General features: G+C 47.3%; 2 protein-coding genes across 4 annotated transcripts; one reads left to right on the top strand and one right to left on the bottom strand.

Moving 5' to 3' along the window:
* Window positions 1–38: 38 nt before the first annotated feature.
* FAHD1 (fumarylacetoacetate hydrolase domain containing 1) lies at window positions 39–3751 on the bottom strand. Its single transcript, XM_061599197.1, has 2 exons — window positions 3540–3751; window positions 39–1737 (listed from the first exon to the last, which is right to left on the bottom strand). Exon 2 carries the CDS (start codon window positions 1600–1602, stop codon window positions 931–933), a length of 672 nt encoding a protein of 223 aa, XP_061455181.1. The 5' UTR covers window positions 1603–1737; window positions 3540–3751; the 3' UTR covers window positions 39–930.
* LOC133371633 (hydroxyacylglutathione hydrolase, mitochondrial) lies at window positions 3752–24279 on the top strand. 3 transcript variants are annotated; one of them, XM_061599194.1, is made up of 9 exons: window positions 3752–3931; window positions 10703–10884; window positions 11931–11995; window positions 13154–13271; window positions 15555–15663; window positions 17540–17643; window positions 19250–19351; window positions 20440–20519; window positions 21837–24279. In XM_061599194.1, the coding sequence occupies exons 1-9, from the start codon at window positions 3859–3861 to the stop codon at window positions 21934–21936; spliced, it is 933 nt and encodes a 310-aa protein (XP_061455178.1). In that variant the 5' UTR covers window positions 3752–3858; the 3' UTR covers window positions 21937–24279. The 3 variants fall into 3 exon arrangements, with proteins under 3 accessions (XP_061455178.1, XP_061455179.1, XP_061455180.1); XM_061599195.1 differs by lacking the exon at window positions 3752–3931 and adding an exon at window positions 4083–4156; XM_061599196.1 differs by lacking the exon at window positions 3752–3931 and adding an exon at window positions 7664–7765.
* The last annotated feature ends 1472 nt before the right edge of the window (window positions 24280–25751 follow it).

Raw genomic sequence — 25751 nt, 5'->3', positions numbered from 1 at the left:
TACAATGTGTCTGAAATTTAATAAGCAAGTAGAAAGACAAAAGTTTTGTTTTATTTACATCTTAGTGTTTAGTTGCATCAGATTTCATTCCAAAATATTTTCAAAATTTCATCACTTTTCCATTTTGTGTGCATACATTGTAATAAAACTTTTAGAACATTCTCTCTGTCAAATTATATACAGATACATTCCAGCCTGATAGAAAAGGATGGTTCTTACATTCTTTGGCTGTGCTTTTCAGAAAGGCCACAGTTATATTTTCTATTACTAGATGCAGAAAGTTTTGTTTAGCATGACAAGAATAAGGTGCAGTGAATCTTCAGCATGCATGGCCTCCTCTCCTCCTATGCCATGTCCATGAAGAATTTGGGAGTTTTCACTTCCAAACCACAGTTTAGTTTGTCATCTAAATAAGACAAATTGTGGCTAACGTTAACTATTGTTTATTTTAAAAAGCCCCCTTTGTTACCTGTGGGTTTGAGTTCACATTTTTCAACAAACCATAGTAAAGATTAACCACAGTTTTTGGGGGTCCAGGTGATGGCAAGCTGCAGTTAATCTAAACTGGAAGTGAAAGCCTTTGAACTCTTTGTGGCCATGCCACAGCCAAAGAAGGGAGGAAAGAGTGCCCAAGCCTGAGACTTGTTGTGACTTGTTCTTCTCATGCTGTGGTTTAGTGTGATGTCTGAAGACAGTAAATGTGTTTAGTGCCCAACATGATGGAATCTCAGCCCTTGTCCTTCTCTGTCTCTTTCTGTGGAAGAAGCCAGCACCTGAATTAGGGGAAAGCAAATCCTACTGGGTTGCCATAACATGAGACGCTGCTAGCCTTTCCTGTCCCACAGGAAAAGAATAGTGCAAGTGTCCCTTTGTACTCCAGTTTGAATTAGAACAGCTCACTGCTCTTCTGGTGAAATACAGCCTCCCATATCAAGGCCGGCATTTCTGTTGAGTGACTTGAAACCGCATGCTCAGCACCCCCTGGATCCCAGCTTCTATTTCGTCATTCTCTTGCACAGCAGAAACCCCTTTGGGGCTCCCTGTTAGGATGATATCCCCTTCTTCCAATGTGACAATTCCACTGATGTAGCTGATGATGTAGGGGATGGGAAAGATCATGCCTGATGTATCTCCTTCTTGCCGCAACTCCCCATTTACCTTCAGCCAGATCTTCAGCTGGTGAGGATCCAGGATTTTCTTCTTTGGCACAAAGTCACTGACCGGACACGAGGTATTGAACCCTTTGGCCAATGTCCAAGGAAGCCCCTTCTTCTTGCATTCCTCTTGGGTATCCCTGGCTGTCATGTCCAAGCAGAGGGCATAGCCTGCCACGTGGTCCATTGCCGCTTCCTGGGAAACTGCCTGTGCTCTCTTCCCAATCACCACTCCCAGTTCCACCTCGTGGTGCAGCTTGTTGCAGTAGTATGGCTGGATGATAGGAGAGCCTTCCCTGACATAGGCGGAGGATGGCTTGAGGAAGAAGAGAGGCTCACTTGGGAGGGCGCTCTTCATCTCTTTGGCATGCTCTGCATAATTCCTCCCCACACATATTATATTCTTTCCCCACTCCCAGAATCTGGCCAAAGGCTTGGAAGACGACATGTTTTCCCCTCAGTAATTACAGTTCTGCAGAATAATATAAGCTCCGAGCAGGGCAGCTAGAGCCCCGCTGTGACCGTGGCAACTAGCTGGAAAGGATGCAATTTCTCCACATCAATCTGGCTTCTTGCTTCTCAGCTGAGGGGTGAAAACAAACCAATCAAAGGTCTGTGTGCACTATCCATGCATTTCCTTCCCATTCAGCTTATTTTGCTACCTCAAATTCTATACACAGCTGTCAAGGCCAAAGGCCATTTGTCCTACGCATTCACACATAACGGAAAGCTGAACTATGGCTTAGTGCAGTGGTTCCCAAACTTGAAAAGCACTCAGGGTCTAATGATTTTTCTGCCTTTAGTAAAAATTGCAATGTGCCGTGCTAGATGCTGTATTCGTTTTAGTTGTATTTTTATTGTTTCTTTCTTAAATTGTACTTTGTAGCATTACAATTTGCATTGCACAGAATTCAAATGAATATTTAATGTGGACATACTGTGGACCACCTGAATGAAGTTTGTGGACCACTGCGGTCCACGGACCACAGTTTGGGAACCCCTGGCTTAGCATGAACAAGCAAGCATGCTGGTCCAAAGTGCAAACGTTGCAGTTACTTAGCTCCTCCTCTGCGACTGGGAGTTAAGCCACATTGTGGCATAGGAGTGTTACATCCAAACCCAAGCCCATGGAGTTTCCCTCAAACAAACCACCCAAGGACAAACCTCGGTTACATATCATGGTTTGTTTGGACTGAGACAAACCCCAAACCTAGGTTTCGATATTGTGCTACACCAAATCACATCCTAGATCCTGATAGCATGGTGGCAGCAGGAACACGAGGAGATAACCAAACACAATTTTCTTACTTTGAACCAGCACATTTGCTGATTCACACTATGCCAGAATCTGGCTTACTGTTGCATGTGAGCCAGACTGTAGTAATCACTGGAGCAGTTGGCAACTGCAGAAACATGGGTGAAACCTTGGGTCCGTTTGATGGTCCATCCGGCTCAGCTACTTGTCTCCTGAAAACAGCCAGCCAACTACAGAGCCTAATCAAGGCAAAATGGCAATGACCATATCCTGCCATTTGTAGCCAGAACGATAACAACTCCAAATACAAAACTCACCATTCAGGCATTTCTATCGGGTTTTGCAGGGTTGCAAGCATTTCATAATCATCTCTGCAGTCCTTGAACTCTGTATTGCCCTGACTCATAACTACCCTTCTAGAGACTTAGCCCCTAGTGCTTCCAAAAACCATTGTATCATCTGCCATAATCTCCAGTGGCAATAGATTCCACAGGTCAAGAAGCTTAGGCTGCAGTAAAGGCAGTTCGGCAATGGAACCGACTGCCTAGGGAGGTGGTGGGATCCCCTTCGCTGGATGTCTTCAAGCAGAGGCTGGACAGCTATCTGCGGGAGATGCTCTAGCTGTGGATTTCCTGCTGTGAGCAGGGGGTTGGACTCGATGGCCTACAAGGCCCCTTCCAACTCTATGATTCTATGATTCTATGCAATCCAACCTCCACTTACTTGGAAGTGCCATGGATAGGGCTCATTTCTCAACAGACATGAGTCAGATGTTAATTTCTTAAATAAGGCCTCTCTCAAGAGTCTTTTCCCCCGAATGCCAATACAAATATACTAATTGGGGTTATTCAGCCAGGAGGAGAAGGCATTCTACACATGCTCAAAGACACTTTCTAGTTATTATTTTACATATTCTAGGCTGACTCCAGACACTGAAATATTATTCTGGGTGTTTGGGCAGGGCCTTGTTTTGTCACTTCAAAGAGACACTTCCCTTGACAGATGCTCTCTGCACGTGCTCCCAGACTAAGGCCCAGTTCAACCATGCCAGAGTCAGAGATACTCCTGCGGCGGCGGTTTTCTTTTCCATGCGCTGAAATGCGAGTGCTGCCCATTGCAATCTGGCTTACCTTTCACCGTCTTCGGGTGGACCCAGCCTCACAGGGAGCCCTCCGTCGCCTCACTGCGCCTGCCCCGCTGTCCACAAGGGCACCAGCAACCCGTCCTCCAAAGGGAGACGCGCCCCATGCCGGCGCAGAGTCCGCCTCTTTCCCTCCTTCCTAGCCGGGGAGGGCTGGCCCTGGAGCCCGGGGAAGCGATTGGCTGGCGGAGGCAGGTCAGGGGGGAAAGGGAAAGGGGCTGGGAGGCGTCTGCACCAAACAGATCGCCCGGCCGGTGCTTGTGTAAGGGGGCGCGTAGGGTGCTCCCTCGCAGCCTCCGCCTTGGACCATGGTCTGCGGGGGCGGAGGGAGGATCGGCGCCGCCGCTGCCGCTGCGCTCTTCTCGGGGCTCCTCCGCTCGGGTAAGTGGGCCGGCGGCAGGGGGAAGGGGCGCCTCCCCTTGTTTAAACGTCAAGGCAGGTCTTGTGGCTTCGGGGGGTGCGCGTGCGTCTGCAGAAGCGCCTTGTTTGGTGGTGTCCCCATCGCCAGCGCCTTGGAAGGACGTCTCCTCTCTTGGCTCTGCGGGCAGGCAAACCGCGGCCAAATCCCTTCCATTACAAGCCCGGCTTTTAAAGGATGGGTTAAAAGTAAGTTAGTGAAGATCGTAAGATCTCCCAGGGCCCCTTACCCCTCTCCGAAACCCAGGCAGGGACAGAGACCCACTTTTATTTCTTTTTTTATCATGATATACGCTCCTTTCTGCGTGCATGTCTCCCTTCCACACATACACACGCCATCTCTTACTGGGACATTTTCACACTGTCACATACTGTTTACTTTCCGCTGGGGAATGCTGGGAATTATCGTCTTCCCCTGCAGGAATCTGTACAACCTGGATCAAACTTTGATCCCCAGGATTCCTAGCCTCTGGGGTGGGTGTTCATCATATAGAATCAGGATAAATATGCAGTGCGGACATAACGCTCATTTCTTTCTCCTTTCCTCCTGTCTTGCGGGCTTCCCCCAGGCACCTGGTTGGCCACTGTGAGAACAGGATGATGGACTAGATGGGCCACTGGGCTGATCCAGCAGGCTCTTCTTATGTTCTTATGTCTCCTCTTTTCGTTTATTATGCGCAGTAAATGCGGTGTCGCTGGTGCAAAATGTGACCTTTGCTTGAGACTGGCCCACAAGTTGATGAAGGAGCTGGGGGCGCGTGGGTGGTGGTGGTGGTGGTAAGAACAGCTGCTGAAGGATCCCCGGCCAAATCCTCCTCCAAACTCCCAAAGTGCTTCAGTTATCATCCTCCAGACACACAGAACAGGAGAAATGCCTCTTCCCACTTTTCAACACTTGTTGCTGACCAGGGATTAGTGCAGCTGTCCCCACTGTAGTTGTTTTGGACTACAACTCCCATCAGTCCCAGCCAGCATGGCCGTGCGATGCTGGGGCTGATGGGAGCACTGCTGGGGCTGATGGGAGTTGTAGTCCAAAACACCTGGAGGCTACCAGGTTGGGAGAGGCTGCATTAATGCATTGCCAAGCCTCAGTAAAAATGCCTTTTGGCTTGAGCTGTGACAAAACTGGACAGATTTTCCAGTGTTGCCACTCAAAGTCAATGGCCAAAATCACATTTTCTGTAAAAAAAATATATTACAGTTTGGTATCTCTTGATTGCATGAGCAAGTATGAAATGTCATAAGCTGTCATCTGTCAAATGCTAAATACTATTGTACGTTATCTCTCAAATGCTTTCCGATTTCATGCCAGCGATCAAACACTTCTAGATGCTACATACTGTTGCATGTCTGCTACTGGACACTATCCATTGCATGTCAGCTGCTAAATGTTGTCAGATATCACAGGTTACCCAGTACAGATATTTAATATCTGAAGAATATTCAACAGCAAACTTCATGAAGTAATATTTTGAGAAGGACCATTATTTCAGCTGTACTTCTAGAAAATCATAAACCAATTACTGCTGCACTAGAGGAAAATATGGGCTGGGGAAAAGGAAAGTAGTTTTAAGAAGGCAAGGGGTGTGAACTGTGTAATAAACAAAACCTGCTACCCATTGTAAGAAGGAAAGGTATCTCTAATATTTTCTGTTTCATCAAATTTGGGAATATGGAATAAATCATGTGCTCTGTTACTGTAAAGCACTGAATGCATAATACATGATGCACCAAAGAGGTACATGAGTTTGGAGCAGCAAAATTGTGACAAAGAGGAAGCTGACTTGGTTAAAATGCAGCAAAGTCTGGCTGCAAGGTGTGGGTATGTGTGTCTTTTAAGAGGTTTTTTAAAATGTGATGTACCAAAAAAATTGAAGGCCCATGAGTATTACGGACAATTCAATTATTTATTTTGTTTTGTTTTATTGATTTAACAAAATTTATAATAATAAATAATAATAATAATAATAATAAACCTCTTGATAAAAAAAACCCTCTAAACACTTTCTTTCTTTATTCATTTGTTTATTAAATTTATGTCCTACCCTTTCTCCTGAAGGAGCCCAGAGCGGCAAACATACTATGCAAACGCAGCTAAAAACAATTCTAATGCAGATGCAGGTGGAAAAGATGCTGATGTCAGTTTCACATTCACTTTGTCAGTTGCTTGTCACTTTGCAGTTTCCCTTTAAGTATGAATTGACCACAGTCTTTTAGTATGGGATTATGAAATTTAGAAGGGAAGGGTCTGTATCTTTTTCAACAAATTGGGTACAAGCTGGGGCGGGGAGGGGAGTTGACAGCTTCAATCCAACTTTAAATGTAGACTGAATTTGTTGACAGTAAAGCACTAATGCTTGTAACAAGTAACCTGAACTGGGAAGGGGAGGTATTTTTCCCTCTCTGATGCCTTCTTTAGTAACTGCTGTTTGCTTTTCCTCAGACTTTACTTCCTTCCTCTTCCTTTGTAGTCAGTCAGAGATAGTGCCTGTGAGTGCAAACCTCATACCTGTACAATAGCCATATGTATGTCTGTAGTCAGAATGATTTTATTTCCCAATAGTAAAAAAAAACACCCTTGTTTCTTTATTCTTTCAACCAATAGTCTTGCCAGACTGTTTATTTCTGCACTCTGCTGTAATAGATACCAAATTCCAATAGAACCGTCCCGACCAATCTATGGAGCTGTACACAGAGACAGCGAATAACTATGAACTGTCTGACTCACCTCAAACTTCTATGCCATGCAATACTCTAGAAGCCCAATATATCCTAATTTCAGGCAGGCAGGAACTGGCTTGTTTTCTTAATCTCTGTACAGCACTTAAAAAACTTCAGGGCCTTTACCGAGAATAATTTCCCTTCTTTGAATGAGGTGCCTTCCCCTTTAACACCAGTGAATTCCCAGCCGAGTCGTTTGGCTCTATGTTACGTAAGAACAGATGCTGCCCCAGAGTCAGATCATTGGTCCGCCTAGCTCATTATTGTCTGCACTGACTGGCAGCAGCTCTCCAAGGTTCCAGCCAGGGGACCTTACCAGCCCTAGGTGGAGAGGGCGGAAATTGAACCTGGGGCCTTCTGTATGCAAAGCAGATTCCCCGCCACTGAGCTGCAGCCCTTCCCAACAAGTTAACAGCTTCTGAACCGACGGTAATCATGGGGATTGTCAGCTCGCAATAAGAGTGTGCATGGTGAATGGGGGAATCCTGAGTTGCAACCGATTTAAGGTTTTCATCCCTCTTTGGAAAGGAGCCTCAGTGTTAAGAATCCTAACTACCCCACCCCCTTTTAATCCACCCTTCCAATTCTTTTGGGGGGGGGTTAATTGCCGTTTTGGCTTCTTTTCCATGGAGGCTTTCTCTTTCACATTTGCTGGCCATTCCCTTGAGTTTCTGATCCTATCTGCCAACTGTGTGATTGACTTTCACAGAGGCTTTACCACCCCACCCTATCCCACTTCTCTAGAGCAGAGAACTAGGAGTGTGGGAGTTACCCTAGGGAAATAAGGGACTTCCCCCCCCCCAACCCTGTCTTTGGGACACTCTTGTGGTAAACCAGACTTGCTGACGGTGATATTCACTGACAGCAGAGTGGATGGGTGGAGATCAGCCTAGCTGAGCCTTCCTGCGCAGCTGGATTGTGAAGACTGTAAGCGTTGAAGCACCCTTCCCAATCTCTAAAGGCAGAGCTGGGTGGATAAGAACTGTGATGGTTCAAAGACCTGGGATCCTGTAAGTCACGGAAAGCAAAGAAGGATTCTTCATCACTGCATTAGGCTCCTCGTGTGCTTTAAGGCAGGTCTGTAAATAATCCTTTGTTCCACTGGGAGCCTGTAGTAGAATTGCTTCCAAATAATATAACTAAATCTCTGTGTTATAAGAACTGCAACTGTAACAGCCTGTGCTTGAGATTGCTTTTCCTCCTCCCTCCCCCTTCCTCTTTCCTTGTGTGCCGTATATTTTTAGGTTGCGGGCCTAAGGGCGGGGACTGTCATGGTACTGATTTTTGTACACTGATCTGAGAGCCTTTTTGGCTAAAGGGCAGGGTATACATGCCTAAAATAAATAAATATCCATGCAGGGAAATTCCTGCAAACTGGGCCACTGATGACTGACGTAGGTAGGTGGCAATGGCTGGCCCTGTAAAGATTTGTGTGGACCAGGAACCTTTGCAAACGTAACAGATCTTGGAGGGCCTTTGAAATGGGAGGCTTGACGCGCCCCTCTTGGAGAGATGTACTTTACTCTGTAACTACGACAAATGTTTTTCTGGAGCGACTGTGATCCTGCGGTAAAACATCTGCTTTGCATGCAGAAGTTCCCAGGTTCAGTGCCCAGTATCTCCAGATAGGATATGGAAAAAATACATGTCTGAATCCAGTAAGAGTGACTGCTAGGTCAGTGCAGATCAAGGACAGAGAGGCTTTCAGAGTTGTTGGATCTACTTTGTTTTTTTAGAAAAACAGAGATCTGCTGAGAACCCAAACTCCTCCCTCCGTTGACTTCCACCTGGCAACAGCCATTCCATCAGGCTGTAGCAAAGGGGGAAAGGGAACGAAAGCAAGGCACCTGTTGGACTACAACTCCCACCAGCCCTCACCATTGGTCATGCTGGCTACTGGGGTTGATGGGAGTTCACAAACATCTGGAGGGCCCAGGGTTTCCCCATCCCCGCTTGAGGTGAACCACTCTGCCTCAGACCCCCATCTGTCAAATGAGGATAATGCCTTTGCCCCACTGTGCAGTGCTGTTGTACGGGCACCGCTCATATGTGTGAAGCCGTATGGAAAATGCACCGTCTAAGGCTTTACTGTTTGTATATGTTTAATTTTAAACATTAAATGACATTTAATGTTTAATTTAAAACTGTATATATTCAGTTTAAATTTTTGGACAAGGGTGGGGGCTGGGGGGGTAGGAGTTCCTCCTGCAAATTAAAGATTATAACAAGTGAAGCAACCTTCACAGAGGAGATAAACAGGTTATTCTGCTCTTCGGGAATCACCTCCGTCAGCAGAAAAACACTTCTGCGAGGACTTGGAGGTGATTCAGCACATTTTGGGATGGACCTGCATAGCACGAGATTGGCTGGCTGCACTTAGCCAGACAAAGGCGCACATGCCAGTCCAAGCGGAGCCCTCCAGGCTTGGCTTGGATTCCAGGCAGTCAATGTGAACTGAGCCCGGCTCATCTTTAAAACTCCTAATTCCCCCCCCCCTTTGCTCTTGCATTTGCCGTCTGCCACCCTGTCAGCCTCTCGTGTCGTTCTGCACCTGCGCTTTAGAGGCGTAACTGCCAAAACAGGTGAGGAAGGATGCGTTGGGGAGAGGGGTGCAATGATGGTCAGTCATTGGAATGGCCAGCTTTAAAAGGGTAAGCACTCTGGCATGGGGGCAGAGCACCTGCTTTGCATGCAGAAGGTCCCAGGATCAATCTCCTGCTTCCTGTCTTCCTTGTTTATCTTCCCTTACATGAGTCCGGCTCAACTTCCCTGCCTCTTCCCAACGGTGACCTTGGTCAAATCCCTTTTCCATTCCTGTGCTCAGATCCATGAGACATCCAGAAAAGAGTACATCTTGATTTTGCTGGTCCTTGCTTCTTATACAGTGAGTCCTTCTGGGGAACCTCCAGATTCCTGGGTACTTACTCAGATCCAAAGAGCTACACTGTTTGCCCTGTAGGAGGTTTGGACTTGTGTTTACTGAAGAGCAACTGTCCAAAGACGTTTTGCTGCCTAAAGGAAAGGACAAGATGATGCCCCCCACTTACTTCAACATTGCCAATGGGGCAGAGTCTTCCACTGTAACACAGCCTGGAGGGTGCAAGTCAAGTCACGTGGCCCAGATATAGTCTTGGTGCAAATACTGAAAAACTGAAGTTTCTGTTATAACGTAGAAAGGTTGCTTGCTTGCTTTGATCAGAAAAGGTCCATCTTTCCACCACAAGAAGCCTCTTACTTGGCCTTTAATACCTGTGTTTTCAGGACTCACCCTATACCAGTGACTGTAATTTAACTATTTTTAATATTTAATTTTGAATTGTTGTAAGCCACCCTGGGACTTACTGGTGAAGGGCAGGTAATAAATACATTTAATAATAATAATAATTTTTTTAAAAAATATATCCAAAAACAGTTTGAAACATTCTAAAAATAGTTGTCTTGGGGTTGCTGGGAACAGTATGTTTCAGCCATCAAATGCCTGGGTAAAAAGGAATGTGTTTAAATTCCTCCTGAAAGTCCATAATGAGGGAGACAAATGCCCCTCACCAGGGAGGGTATTCCACTAACAGGGAACCACCACAGAGAAGGCCCCAGCAACATGATGGCACCACCAACAAAGGCTCATGTGCCAATTGTAGGGATTAATGTTCTTATGGCACAAAAGTATTATTCTGTGCCAGCCTTTGTGAAATGCCCTCCAGATGTTTTGAACTACAACTCCCATCAGCCCCGGCCAGCATGGGGTGTACCATCTTTTCTGAAAAATGCCTCTTGAAGACAGGTTCCTCCCCCCACACCCATAAAGACCTCGTTGCCTGTCTTTTGACTGTTCAACTGTCATCTTTCCCCAAAATTCTCTCCTCCACCAGCTACGCTGTTCCTTCATTGGCTCATTGGAATATCCCAGCAGCGCTTTGGCCCAGAGCATTGTGGGTGCCTGCCCAGGTTGCCCTCGCTGCTGGACCTGTTGCCTCTACTAAAAGCAGTCTCCCTTTTTAAAAATATATCCTGAAGGTTTGCCACAACTGCGTGCCAGCTTCCTCCACACGGAGTTTGAGAGAAGACCATCAAAGGTAGTCTCACAGGCCAGCATGAAGGTGGAGCTGCTGCCAGCCCTTACGGACAACTACATGTACCTCCTCATCGACGAGGACACCAAGGAGGCTGCCATAGTTGACCCTGTGCAGCCCCAGAAGGTATCTCTCCCCCCAACTGCTTGTTTTGGGGGGTTATGAGCTGCTCCTAAGTACAGATGTGAAGGCCCAGGAAAAAAATGGGAACATTTGATGTGGGGGGGAGGTTCCTCCCCCAGTTTTCTGGATTTTTTTTCATTTTTTTTCAGAAAAAAATGGGGGGGAAATTCCAGTTTCCCCCCCCAGACCTTTACATCTCTACCCCTAGGCAGAGCACATTGTTTTGTTGAGCAGACTCGCACGTGGAGAGCTTGACATTTCTGGTCCAGTATATGTTGATGCTAGGATTCAGATGGGTTGAGCCCATGGCTTTGATTTCTTTTCTTTTTGTTTCAGATGGATGGTAAGAAACTCAGAATTTGGCACCAGGGTGTGTTTGTGAGGTTTTTGGCCGGGGGGGGGCTTAGTTTTTTTTATATATATATATAAAGAAGATATGGACAGGAAGGTGCACATTTGGGGAACCCCCAGACTGGAAACTTTGCCCCCAAATATTTCAGTTTGGCTGGGAAATGCATAACCTTGTGTATTCAAATTCTGTTTTTATTTGCAGATGGAGTATTTTAGAATGTGGCAGTTTAGAATACAAGGTTGAATTTCAGCACTGCATAGATTCTGCATGTATGCTATACATTTAAAGCACATCCCCACCCGCACAAAGAATCCTGAGAATTAATTTGTTAAGGGTGCTGGGTGTTGTAGTTCTGTGAGGGATAAACTACAATTCCCAGGATTCCTGGGGGGATGGGTTTAAATGTACTTTAAATCAGGGCTGGGAAACCTGTGGCCCTCCAGATGTCACTGGACTCTAACTACCATCAGCCCCAGCAAGCATGGCCAGTGGCTAGGGATGATGGGAGTTGTAGTCCAGCAGTATCTGGAGGGCCAAAGGTTCCCCACATCTGCATTAAGTGTATGGTGTGTACACAGCTTTGCTCTAGTCCAGGGTATGTTTGGATAGGGACGGGTGGGGGGTGGGATTGATTCTGACCAAAACAGATTTCATAAAAAAAGGTTAATATTTTCCTTCTTTCCCTTTACATGTACAGGTTGCAGAGGCAGTCAGAAAGCATGGGGTGAAGCTGACCACTGTCCTTACTACACATCACCACTGGTAACCCTTTGGTCCTGTATGATTTAAATAAATGAAAGGCTTGGCAAGACTTGGGAGTAAGGGAGGCCAGTGGCTCCAATGTCAGTGAGGCAGTGACTTCGCTCCGGGTTTTACTCCAAACCACCTTGGACAGCTCCTCGAAAGTTCAGACTAAAACTGAGAGTGGATTCATTGCCACACTAACATCAGAGTCACCGGTCTCCACTGTCTGGTGGTATGTACATGATGTTCAGGTTCACCTTGTGAGGTCAGAGGCTGCCATGGATTAACGCAACCAGCCACCAAGTGGTGTAAAACGTTTGGTTTGGTTTTGGGAAGACATGGTCACATGTTTGTGACCACTCCAAATTTCAACCAGTTTCATTCCTGTTCCAATGGTTATTGGCTTCCCATTTCAGGACCTGCAGTATGTACAAAACTTCTGTAGTTTATGCCTCACAGAGCAATGCACCCTTAACAAACAGCAGTTCCCAGGGGTGTGTGTTTTCCATGTTTTTTAAACATATGGTGTGTACACAGCCTCAATGGCATTTTGCTGTCTGAGGTGGAACAACAAATCTCCACCCCACCCACGGTGCATAACACCCACGCCTGGCCAAGTTACATCCCCCAGAAAATCCCACAAGCACCTTTATCTAGGAGTAAAAATTCAATAGGTTGTATTCAACTAAATCCTACTCAGAGAAGACCCACTGAAATGAATGAACGCAAGTTAGCCATCTCTGTTCACTTCAGTGGTTCTACTCCAAGTCAGAGTAACACTGAATACCACCTAAATTTAAGAAGTAACAGTTCACTGTCTTTTCATGATGCCCAAAATTGGCTGCCCCTCTCAGCCCAACAGTAGAGCTGGTCCTTCAGCCCACAGTCTGCATTACAGTGTTGATGTCCTCTGTGTGAGCATGGATGCAAAAGTGTGGGGTGGGCCACACTCGGTTTTGCCCCACACTTACTGCTGGGCCAGAGGGTTGGGCCAAAAAAACAGTAGTCATCCATGGACGTCAGGATCAGGCCACTAGTGCCATTAAAGGAAAAGAAAAAAGACCAATGTCTTAACTTGAAAAAGAAAACAAGATTGGGCAGTTTGCTCAATGCGCATGGCAAGCGAATGCATCTTATGCGGTTCTGCTCCAAAGTCTGACCATTTTGACCTTCTAGGGACCACGCTGGTGGCAATGAGAAACTGGTAAAGATGGCGCCGGGGTTGCAGGTGTACGGGGGAGACAGCAGGGTTGGAGCCCTGACCCAGAAAGTCTCTCATCTTATGTCATTTCAGGTAAAAAGAAAAAAAACCAGGGGAAAACATGTTTATCCAAACACCCTCTGAAGCATGCATTCTGTTTGAGCGCTGCGACGCATGAATGCACTGGCGCATGGCAGTGGTGGTTTTGCTTCCCCACGTACCCTTTTACACATGGCAGCCCCCTGCTTATGGAGAATGGGGGCTTAGCTTGGAAAAGGCAGGCTTCCCCCCCCCTTTTTTTTTTTTTTGGCTTAAGAGCTGGGCCTAATATTGCGCAATTTGCAGCGCTGGCTTAGAACAGCCCTGCCACAAACGAGGAGCTGCAATGGAAAAGGGAGAGATTGGCGGGAGGAAACCTCTTCCTTGAGCATGTTGGGTCTGTCTGAAGATGAGGGGCAGACACCCTGTGGCTGCCGCCACCGCTGCCTCCCGCGGGAATTGTGTGGTCCACCAGAACCGGCGGCCACTGAGTTTCCAGCTGCTTTGGCCCTTTGTTGCTGCCCATAAAACCATTTTGCTGCCAGTGAATCTGCACAGTCAAAATGAGAAGACGACAGAGCCCGCTCCTGCCAACCGCTTGCCAAGACCTCGCGAGCGCAGGGGCCAGAGCGGGCTTTTCGTGCTGACTCCTCTAAGCACAAGCATGGCAAGGCGAGATCTCCAGCAACCGTGCACAGTCCTATCTCTTAGCAGCCTTTGGCCAAGGCAACGTCCTCCCCACACACTGAAAGCAGGATCATGCCAGTTTAAAACAGCCACAGCTTCCCCCAAAGACTCCTGGGAATTGTGGCTCTTTCAGGGTGCTGAGAGTTGCTGAGAGACCGAATTTCCCCAAACAGAGCTACAGTTCTCAGACTGGTTTAGCAGTCAATCCCTTTTCCCAGGGAACTCTGTGAGGGCAAAAAGGGGGTCTCCTAAAAACTCTCAGCACCCTGAACAAATGACAGCTCCCAGGATTCTTTGGGGAAAGCTGTGGCTGTTTAAAGTGGTATGATACTGCTTTAAACTTATAGTGCAGATGGGGCCCAGGAGGCTTTCTCACGCCTTGGTCAACTGCTTTTGCTTCTGGGAGGAGCAGGAAGGAGGTCCTGCACATGTCTGCTCTTCTGAAGAGGCTGCCCTGTCAAACGATCCACAGGTGGCCTTTATTGCAGGGACAGCTAGCCTGGAGCCCTCCAGACATTGCTGGACTCCTCTAATACCTGACCATCGGCTATGCTGGCTGCAGCTCATGAGAGCTGATGTCCAACAAGATCTGGAGGGCCACAGGTTAGTCTCCCCTTGCTTCCCAACCTAGACAGAGTGATATATTGAACTGGACCTACTTTTTCTCGATGACACAAGTCAGGGAACCTGTGCCACTCTGGCTGCTGTTGGATTCCAACTCCCATCACACCAACTTTCATCCATGTTGACTGCATCTGGGAGTTGGAGTCCAACAATGTCTGAGGGAGAGCCACGGGTTTCCCCAACCCTGAACACCAGATTTGAGGAGTAACACAGAATTCTTCATTGGGTCAAACAGATGCTGATCATTGGCTCCACGTGCTGTGGTTACGGGGGCAAGTGTTTTTGGCAGATGGGAACTTAACACCAAACTAGATGTGATGTTAAATCATGTGAATGACCCTTACATACTTTTTTTTCTTTATTAAATAGCTGCAGCAACTTTGGGGGCGGGGAGTGGATCAAAACTTCAGTGGGATCCAAAGGCTAAAGCCCTCCCCCCACACACACACACACATGCTGTGATCTTGATTGAAATTGGGGAGGCCCCTCAGCTGCTCTAAATTAAAATAAAATCAAGTCTGTGAGAAGGGCCAGTCGTGTGATTAATGTTGCATCTAATATGGCCCTTGATTGCAAAATGGGTGGTCTCAAAGCCACGAGGTTGCCTCCTGTTAGACCAAGCAAGCCTAATTGCCCCCCCCAGTGGGTCCACGTGGCGAGTTGCTAAAAGCACCGCCAGCTTTCTCCACCTTGGGTGGCCAAGGCCATGTGACCAGCATCGGCTTTCCTTGCCACCAAGAATAAGCCAAATTGTCCATCCAGCCTGACAAAGGATTCGGTGCAGCAAGAAAGGGGCTGTGACCTGCGGCTGGCAAAACAGCTGTCCAGTTCAGGCAGCCGTTGCCTTCCCTGTTTCTCAGCAGGCAATGCTGGTTGTGTCACATTTTTCTTCCTCCCCTCCCTTCGCTTCCCTCCACCCCTGTGGGTGTTAAACGAGCCGAGATTCGCCACGTTGGCACTGAGCAGTCGCAGCATAACTGCCGCTGCTTCCTTCCCAATGACTTGAGCCTTTCCTCCCATTCCTAGGTAGGCAAGCTCAACGTGAAATGCCTCGCCACTCCCTGCCACACCTCCGGACACATCTGCTATTTCGTGACCAAGCCAAATAGCTCGGAGCCGCCTGCCGTCTTCACAGGTGAGGGTTTGGGGTGGGAGTTTGGCCCACCTGGCCGGCAGGCAGCCCTCCAGCCACATCCTCCTGGTCACTTCTTCTCTTGCCTAAGCAGCTTGTCACTGGAGGCTCAGGTGGCCTTGGTGGCTAGGAGTGCCTTTTCCCAGTTCCAGCTGGTTCACCAGCTGTGGTGGACAGAGATGACTTGGCCACAGTACTCCATGCTCTGGTAACTTCCAGACCGGATTATTGCAATGAACTCTACATGGGCTGCCCTTGAAGACGACCCGGAACTTCAGCCGGTTCAAAATGCAGCAGCCAGAGTACCCTTTAGAGCTCAGATAACCCCCATTTTTAAAACAGCTGCATTGGTTGCCAGTTTGCTCTCGGGCCCAGTTCAACGTGCTCATATTGATGTTTTTTAAGCCCTAAATGACTTCGTCCCAAATGTCCAAAACACCCACCGCCTTCTCTACAGACCCTCTTGCACATTGAGATCAAGAGAGGGTGTTAAGATGCCCTTCTTGACAGCTCTACCACCCTCAGAGGCTATGGTAATAGCCCGGGAGAGGACATTCCTTGGCTACTTCTAGATTGTGGATTTCCCACAGAAGCTTCTCTGACACCTTCACTGCAATGTTTTCCAGGACCCCTGAAGATGCATCCCTTTACCATGGCCTTTGACACTTGAGGTGTATATTTTTTAGGAACCACCATATTCTTGCAATTGTCATTTGTTTTAAACTGTTTTTAATGTTGGATCTCAAATTGCTGTAGCCCACCCTCGGACCATTAGGTGAAGGGCGGGTAAGACACTGAATTAACAAACCACAGCACCGGTTGCCTGCGACCCCTCACCCTCTCCAAAAAAGAGAGAGAGAGGGAGGTGCAGCGGTTTTGTTTGTGTGTGTAAAGATGTTATCTCCGTCCTCCCAAATTCATCTGGGTGTCACCAAACATGTTTAGCTGGTTGGCTGTTGGCTGTTCTGGCATCTTCACCTGGGTTTCACCAAACCCATGCAGCTGGTTGGGTCTTGGCCAAAGTGTGTGATGTGCCAGTTTGTTTCCATCATCCAAGAACTTCTCTCTTCATCTCGGAACGCTGCGCATTTCCACAGCCTCTTTTCCGGCGTGCTGATTGTTCAAGCGATGGTGCTGTTGCATCCTTCTTGTGTTCTGATAGCAGATGAAAGACACACACACACACATTTGCACACTGTATCTTATAAATATTTACAGCCAGTACATAAGAACATAAGAAGAGCCTGGTGGATCAGGCCCAAGGGGGCCCATCTAGTCCAGCATCCCGTTCACAAAGTGGCCGACCAGATGCCCCAATGGGAAGCCCGTGAGGACCTGAGCGCAACAGCAGTCTCCCTTCCTGCAGTTGGCAGCAAAAGGTATTCGGAGGCATACTGCTTCTGGCCATGGAGGCAAAGTGTAGCCTTCATGGCCAATAGCCATTGATAGCTGCCTTGTCCTCCATGGATTTGTCTAACGCTCTTGTAAAGCCATCCAAGTTGGTGGCTGTCACTGCCTCTTCTGTCTCCTGAATCTCCCAACATGCAGCTTCATTGGATGCCCACGAGTTCCCGTGTTTTGAGAGAGGGAGAACAACACTTTTCCCTATCCACTTTCTCCACGCCATGCATACTTTTATACACTTCTCCAATATCGCCTGCAACTCACCTTGTTGCTAAACTAAACAACCCAAAGTGTTGCAGTCATTCCTTCTGTACAACTGTGCCCTTATTTTTTTCCCTTGAGTCCCAGCAGTGTGTCTGATGCTGCACGTAACGCATACTTGATGCTGTCCTCAGTAACCAGCCCTTCCTAAGGTGGGGGTTGGACTCCAGACAGACCCAAGAGCATGTTCTTTTCTCTCTCCCTCCTGCTCCAGGTGACACGCTGTTTGTGGCTGGCTGCGGGAAGTTCTTCGAAGGGACCCCCGAGGAAATGTACAAAGCCCTGATTGAGATCTTGGGGCGCCTCCCGCCAGAAACGGTACCACGCAAATGCTCCCTTTTGGGGTGGTGGGAGGGGGTCCTGTGCTGAAGACAACTGAGTGTCAGTCCTCTGCTCCACAGGGAGCCCTGGGAACTCTGATAGGGGCCAAGGGATCTCTTAGCAAAGAACTCTTGCCATCCATGCCGGTCTACAACTCCCAAGATTGTTTTGAGGGAAGCCATGATAGTTAGACCAGTTTAGGGTCCTGATTTATCTACCCCCCTGCACGCACATTTTTCCAGCCCCCCAGGACCCCATAGATTCTGGGAGGCCATCACATCGATCATTTGATGCACAGTGAGGGGGCAATAACCCACCCTCCTCTTCGGATCAGCTGAGGAGAGATGGATGTGTGTTTGCATGTGCATGCATGGGGGATTGTGCATGAGAGAGAATGAGGCGGCCATGCCCACTTCTGAGCATACACCCACAGAGGGTTGGCCAAGCGTGAATGCAGCCCTCAGGCCAAACATGAAGGTTAGCTACCTTGGATCAAACTGATATAAAACCGGTATGCCTAGTAACCCCACCCAGCATTTGTCCACTTGCATTTCCAAACCATCAAAACTAGAACGCAAACAACCTTTTCCCAATGAGCCTTTTCCCAGGGCTGGCCCTGTCACTAGGCAAAGCGAGGTGACAAAGTGCAGGGAAGGAATGGCTTGCCTCTGTCAGGAATCTGCCGATTCTGCCATCTGTCGGGAATGCTTTGATTTGGATTCCTGCATTGAGCAGAGGATTGGACTTGATGGCCTTATAGGCCCCTTCCAACTCTACTATTCTATGATCCCCATCAAGATGTTGGGCTAGCCAGCGAGGTTTAAATCTCTCAGCCCACCCTAGTGCCGTGTCTATTTTAATTTTTTCTCTCTCTTTTGTATTGCCACCACCAACATTTATGGAGTCTTGGGGAGGCAGAAAAAATTCCTGGTTGGCAGGAAGGAGCCATCAAGTCCCTAGCCTGGAGCTAGTGAATGGCTCTTGGATCTGCAATAAGACAGGGGTGTGGCACAAGATATACCATGAAGGGCCAGAGCTCAGGGGCAGAGCATCTGCTTTGCATGCAGAAGGTCCCCAGTTCAGTCCCCAACAGCATCTCCAGGGAGGGCTGTGGGAGACTCCTGCCGGAAACCCTGGAGAGCCTCTGCCAGTCAGTGTAGACAATACTGAGCTAAGTGGGCCAATGATCTGACTCAGAGTAAGGCAGCTTCCTCTATGTTCCTATGTAGCCTCAATCTACCTGCTGCCTGAATGGATGGTCACCCAAGGGGATCCACCTAGACCTTGTGTTCCCTGCTCCTTCCTTAACTGTCAGCACCACACTCTGCTGAAAACCTCCGAACTGGGCTCGAAGCAGTTGTGTTGAGCCTTAGGAACACAGGAAGCCTCAGAGAATTGGTCCATCTAGCTCAGTGCTGCCCACACCAATTGGCAGCAGCTCTGCAGGATTTCAGGCAGGGGTTCTCTTCCAGTCCTGCCTTGGAGATGCTATTGGGGATTGAACCTTCTGCATGCAAGGCAGGGGCTCTGCCTCTCGAGCTACAGCCCTTCCCCTAAAGACTTCCGTGGCTTAACTGCCTTCCTCTTCTGGTTTCCTTCCCAGAAAGTCTACTGTGGTCACGAATACACCATCAACAATTTAAAATTTGCCCGGCACGTGGAGCCCAAAAACAGCGCAATCCAGCGGAAACTCTTCTGGGCAAAGGCAAGGGGGTTTCTTCTCATGGTTGGTGGGCAATCCCTGTTTCCCTCTGCCTCTCACTCCATTGCAGCAGGTGGTGCCTGTTTGATCTTGACTCAGCAGCATTTGTCCAGCCCTATAGCCAAAACCTTTGCGGCGAGGGATTAATGGCCGCTACAGGGGAGTGGATGGGAGTGGCATCCTAAGTGCGTGCAAAATGCCAAAAGCTTGGAGATGGGTATCTTACCATGTAGCAAATGGTGTAAGTTTTAACATCAACAGAACCTTTGGAAAATGAAATACCGTTTTTCCCAAAGTGACTTCTCTGAATGCCTTTGATCTCACAGGCCAGAACTCTGAAGGTGGAGCAGTTTTTCCTTTCCTCTCCCAACGTAAAAGAGACAGAAGCTTGCTTTTATTTTTAACTAGCAGCCTCTTACCAGGGTTGCTCGGGAATCTAAGAAACCAAAAAATCAGTTTTTAAAGACTTAGCCCACCATCTTGATTCAAAGTGGCGTCCAATTTTATCCAAAGAGATAACAACCTACTCTTTGATCTCAGGAACCATCATGCAAAATGTGGTTAAAATGAGTGCGGTTTTGAACTATTCCGTCTGCCATCTTGATTCAAAGTGGCGTCCAATTTTATCCAAAGAGATAACAACCTCCTCTTTGATCTCGGGAACCATCATGCAAAATGTGGTTAAAATGAGTGCGGTTTTGAACTATTCCGTCTGCCATCTTGATTCAAAATGGCGTCCAATTTTATCCAAAGAGATAACAACCTACTCTTTGATCTCGGGAACCATCATGCAAAATGTGGTTAAAATGAGTGCAGTTTTGAACTATTCCGTCTGCATCTTGATTCAAAATGGCGTCCAATTGTATCCTGACATAAAACACGCTCCTTGATTTCAGGAGGCATTGTGCAAACTTTGGTTACGATATCTTAAGAAGTGTCCAAGTGCATAGCAAGCAGAGAAACAACTTTCCAAAAATATAAAGTAGATGAAAGCTGAAGATTTGGAGGCAGGGGATGATGGTATGTCCCTGAGGGGCCTGGCTGTTTTTGGGATCCACAGCACTTTTAGAAGTCTCCTTTCATTTTCCTAGGCAAAATACGATGGCGGCGAGCCAACCATCCCATCAACGATTGGTGAAGAGTTCACATACAACCCGTTCATGAGAGTCAGGTAACTTGCGTGATCCAGAAAGAAACTTTTTTGGGTGGAGGGTGTTAAGATTCTTGATTACAAGGAACTGAGGCTTGTCGCTTGAGGGAAATTGCTTTCACAAGAAGCGAGTGTTCAGTGTCTCTGAAAGAGAGAAGCCTTGTTTGCTCAAACGATATTTGTCTCTTTATCTGTTTTAGAAAAGTATTGAGTTCTATGTTTTTAAGTAGACACAGTGGTGAGGTGGGTGGAGCCCAGTGCCTTGATGGGGATGCAAATCACCCCCTCCCCAGCCATCAGATTGATCGTTTGATAAGCAGAGGGGAGGCAAGAACCACAAAAAATCTGTGATTTGCACAGATCAACTGATGACGAGGGTTGATCTGGGCATATGCAATAGTATGGGGTGGCCACACCTACCCCTTGCATATGGCCCCAGATGATTAGCCAAGAGTAAATGCTGCCATTGGCCATGTGTTGAGCCCACTTCTTAAAAGACAACTACGCAACCTGTTTTTCACATCTAGTAATAGTTATTCCATGAGTTCAGATTGTGTGTGCTGGGTAACCCGCCTTCCTTCAGTGCACTTGTGGCTCACAACTAGAGATGGATGAATCTGTCAACATCAGTTTCTCTCTGTTCCTCGTTTTTTCAGTCTTAAAATTCATTTCTCCACATCTCTGCGGCAACTTGTGAATTCTTTGTCTTTAAAAATCCATCAGCATTTTAGTGCAAATTTCTCCAAAAGAACACATTTTTGTATACACTTTTGACCAACATACACATTTTTGCAAGCTGTTTTCCCTAATAAAATGCATTTGTGTGTGTTGTTTTCACTCACAGATGCATTTTTATGCATACTTTCCCATAATGCATGAGTTTTTATATGCAACAGTTGGTTGGCATTGCACAATTTGCAGAAGGGCACCTTTCTAAGGATAGCTGTGCCTCACATCACATATTGGTACAAGTAATCTGAATGTGTGTGTTTTAAACGGTTGTCACCCGTCCTGGGACCTCAGGATGATCACTATCATCATCTCTACCCTGAATTGTATCCTACCCTGTGGAACTCCCTCCCCTCAAATATTAGGAAGGTGCCATCTCTGTTATCTTTTCAGCGTCTACTGAAGACCTTCCTGTTTCAACAAGCCTTTTAAGTAGAGACCTTATCCCAGTCTGCATCTGTGTTGGACTTGCTTTTTAATATGTTTTTAAACTTTTTTTAAAACAAGCTGTCTTGAAAGCTTTAAAAAAAATGGGGGGGCTCCTGCTGGAGGAAGGGTGGGATATAAATCAAATAATAAATAAATAAATCTCGCTCCTTCATTTGGCAGGGAGGCAACTGTGCAGCAACATGCCGGGGAAACTGACCCCATCCGGACTATGGGCGCCATCCGCAAGGAAAAGGACAGCTTCAAAGTGCCAAAAGAGTGAAATCTCATCCCGGCCTATATTCCTGCTATTTTTTTCGCTCTCTCTTTCCTTTTTCTCATGTTGATTTAGTTAAGGAAACTAAAGTTTCATTGCTCTGTTCTGTTAAAATCATTCATGTTTAGGGATTCTTGTCTTAAAAGGAGGCACAAACAAAAGCACTTTGCTCTTATAGGAAACATTCTATAAGCTATTTAAAAGATTTTTAATTTTTTCTTGTATTCCTGGATTTGAACCACTGTGTAGCAGTTAACTCTTCCCAATCCCCCCCCCCCTTTGTTTTTTGAGTGGTGCATGGAAACTGGGAGGGAAGCTGCCATAGTTTCATAGGTCACTGGTGCAAACTACAACCAACTTTTTAGCCTGAGTGGTTTTGGCTTTCTCTGAAACCTCTTGAACTGATCTGTGCCCATCCATGCAGATGCTTGGGGGGGGGGGAAGTCTCCTTCCAAGAAAAATCTAGCTGGCTTTGCGAGGCTTGATTCTGTACCTTTTAGGCCACAAAACTCGGCTGCCTCACAGTATCCATTTTCTCCCCCAGGTTTTATTGGCTCCAGTACTTAGCCACCAACATTCTTTTTTGACCATGGAGGGATTTAAAAATCTGTCTGTGGAAGAAACTTCTGTGTCGAAATCCCCACAGCAGCACTGCATAAGGAGGCTCCAGCTTTTGTGCATGGACGATCAGCTGCTGCTGATAACCAACCTTTTAATAAAAAAATCTTCTCCCAACCCAGGGGTGGGGATCCTGTGGCTCTGCAGAGATTGCTGGCCTCCAGCGCCCATCGTCCCAGATCACTGGCCATCCCTGAGGCTGGTGGGAGTTCAAGAACATCTGGATGGCCACACTCCACATCCCTCGGTCATGTTAACTTGGGAGCAGCCAAAAATCTGACGGGGGAAAGAGGAATGTTCCGTGTTGGTTGCAGTTTTGTGAATCTTTCCGTCTTGCAGTGCTGCGGCTCTGTCATGTGGGGCTCAAGTTAGGAAGCAAGGAACACGAAATGAGCCCACTTGAGTATCCAGAGCCCTTGCTGATATTCTGCCCGCTAAGAGTGCAGCGCATGCGCGCCTCTGCTTCTAAAACAGCCGTCTGTGCTGTCCACGCTGAAACTTTACTCCGTGAAGAGTTACTAATATGGGCGTTACAGCAGCAAGCTTTCGGCATGGAGTGCTGCAGAGTCACTTTGGATCCAATAACCTTATCCAACTCTAATTAAAAACAAAACTATAGATTATGGAGTCAAGAGAAGGTCTGATTGACCAACCCCATTTTCTCCTGCGTCTCTTTTGTCGATAAAAGATGCCATTTCTGACAGCGGTATATAGTTTTCTTTGAGCATGTCCACACTGCACTTTACAAAAAGGGAGATGCAAACCTTTTTCACTGACATCCTCAGTGAAAAGGAACTTTGGGAACTGCAAGTTAGTTTGAGAAAGCAGGTAGCACCTCTTAACAAAGTACCATTCACAGCACCTGGGCAAAACTGCAGTTCCCAGCTTTTTGCAAGGAAGGACCCGGGGAATACTTAAAACGGCTTTCAAAGCGATGTGCCCTTTTTTGTACGGCTGGCGAAGCACTTCAGTGCTGCGAAACCCTCCCAGCCCACTCACCAGCCCGCTTGAATCCTCATCCGCCGTTGATTCAGCGAATGCATGTGTACATACATATGTGTATATAGAGAAAAATAATATATTACAATAAAAGAGATGAACTGCCAGGACCAGAGTTAGGAGATGACGCCATAACCAACCGTTAAAACTACCAAGGCTTCCCCAACCAGCCTGGAACCCGTGGAAATGGGGTCCCCTGAAAGTGGTAAGGATCCCTCAGTGCAAAATTGAGGTTCCTTGGGGGGGGGGGAAGCCAGGAATATTGTAGAAACAGTTGAAGAAAAGGATGTGTTATTTTTCAATCAAGCACAGTGGAACGGGGGGATGTTTTAGGGGCAAAGGGGGTCCTGCTTGCCCCTTCTAAGAGCTGTTGGATGTTGGTACAACAGCCTTCTCCCAACCTGGCGCCCTCCAGATGTTTTGAACTACAACGCCCCCAGCACTGCCATAGGACGCTGAAGTTCAAAACATGGCTGTGCTGCCTGGGGCTGGTGGGAGCTGTAGTCCAAAACATCTGGAGGGCGCCAGGTTGGGAGAAAGCTGCTTGAACTACTGCTGTGACTGCGTGCAGCCACTAGCAACAAGTGCAGACTGGTCTACCACAGCAGAAAAGCTCTTCTCTGCCCAGGCAGTGGTGTGGAGGTGGGTGACGTGCCTCAGGTCGAAGTTGTGCCGCAGCCTTTTCGTTCAAGTACAGTGTCCTACTCTGCCAATAAACATCTCTTGCACTAAGCTGTGGTTCTGCCTCTTCATTACTGGAGCCAAGGCTTCTGCCACCAGCAAAGACTGGCTGATCCTAGAAGAGAAACAGGGTGTGGAGAAAGCGGAGAGAGAACATCTTTCCCTCCCTCTCTCATCAGTCCAATGAAGCTGAACGTTGGGAGATTCAGACTCAGCGAAGGCAGCCAACTTAGGTGGCTTTAAAAGAGGAGACAACAAATTCATGCAGAAGGCGGCCATCGGTGGCTATCAGCCACAACAGCTACGTTCTCCCTTCAGTGTCAGAGGCAGGGTGCTTCTGAATTCCAGTGGCTGGAAATGGCAGGAGGGGAGAGTGCTGTTGTGCTCAGGTCCTGCTTGTGGGCTTCCCATTGGGGCATCTGCTTGGCCACTGTGAGAGCAAGAGACTGGGCTGAATGGGCCCCCTTTGGCCTGATGTGAAAGCCAGGCTCTCCTCCGGGTTCCTCACCATCTGAGATGCAAGGGGTGGCTAACACCAGGGAGAAGACCTTTTCAGCGATGGCCCCTCACCTGCAAAGCACTTCCCCAGAAAGATTCCCACCTAGCCTACTCTGAAGTCTTTCCAGTCCCAGGCAAACAGCTTATTTATTTCCCCAGGCTTTTCAACTTTTCTTGACCCGTTTAATTTGGGGGCTTTTAGAGAATGGCTGGTTTTAGCTTATTTTCATGTACTAAGCAGCAGCATTGTCTTTTGGGTCGGTCTCCTCCCCCTTTCCTCTCCACCCTTGTTTAAAACCTAGTTCTCCCCACACACACACACACTTTGCCTACAGGGTACCTGGACGTGCTGGAGGGCACAGCACCAGCAAGACCTCAGACACCTGCCAACTTCATTTGTCCAGAGGCCTTTGGTTTAGTTTCTAAATATGTTTTACTTACTGAATTTATTTACTTCATTTATGAATCCGATGAAGCTCCTTAAGCAATTTCACACTACAATAAATGACATATATACAATAACTGCATACATAAAAACAATTAAACCCCTTCCCAGATATAAAAGCAATGTCGAGTCCAATACAGATTCTGACAGAAAGGTATTTATAAAAATGCAAAAGAATGGCACATGGAAACAAAATAAGGCACCAAAAAGAGAGGGTGGTTTGTTTAAATAATCAGCTGATCAGAAAGTACACATTCATCATGGTCCAATTTTGTGCCACCAGAATTGATAACATTTTATTATTTATGAACATTTAAAATTAATATGACAAAAATCATATCTGTTTAACAAAATATCTTTTACCAAATCCCTTACTCGCTTATATTTGCAGCTCTAAGCCTACTCTACATCTGAGCCGCCCTTTAAACTTGAGGCCCAGGGCAAATGGCTCTCCTGGTTCCCCCCCCCCGGATTGACTCTGGCTTTGGGGTCCGCTAAGGAGGAACTCTGAAAGTCCTCTGCAGGCGCTCTCAGAAGCGCGCCTGGCGAGGGGCCCCGTGCGTTGCGCCCTAGGCGCGTG

Source organism: Rhineura floridana, chromosome 17 (genome assembly GCF_030035675.1).
Source record: "Rhineura floridana isolate rRhiFlo1 chromosome 17, rRhiFlo1.hap2, whole genome shotgun sequence".
Taxonomy (NCBI): Eukaryota; Metazoa; Chordata; class Lepidosauria; order Squamata; family Rhineuridae; genus Rhineura; species Rhineura floridana.
This window is presented reverse-complemented; position numbering and strand designations above follow the sequence as displayed.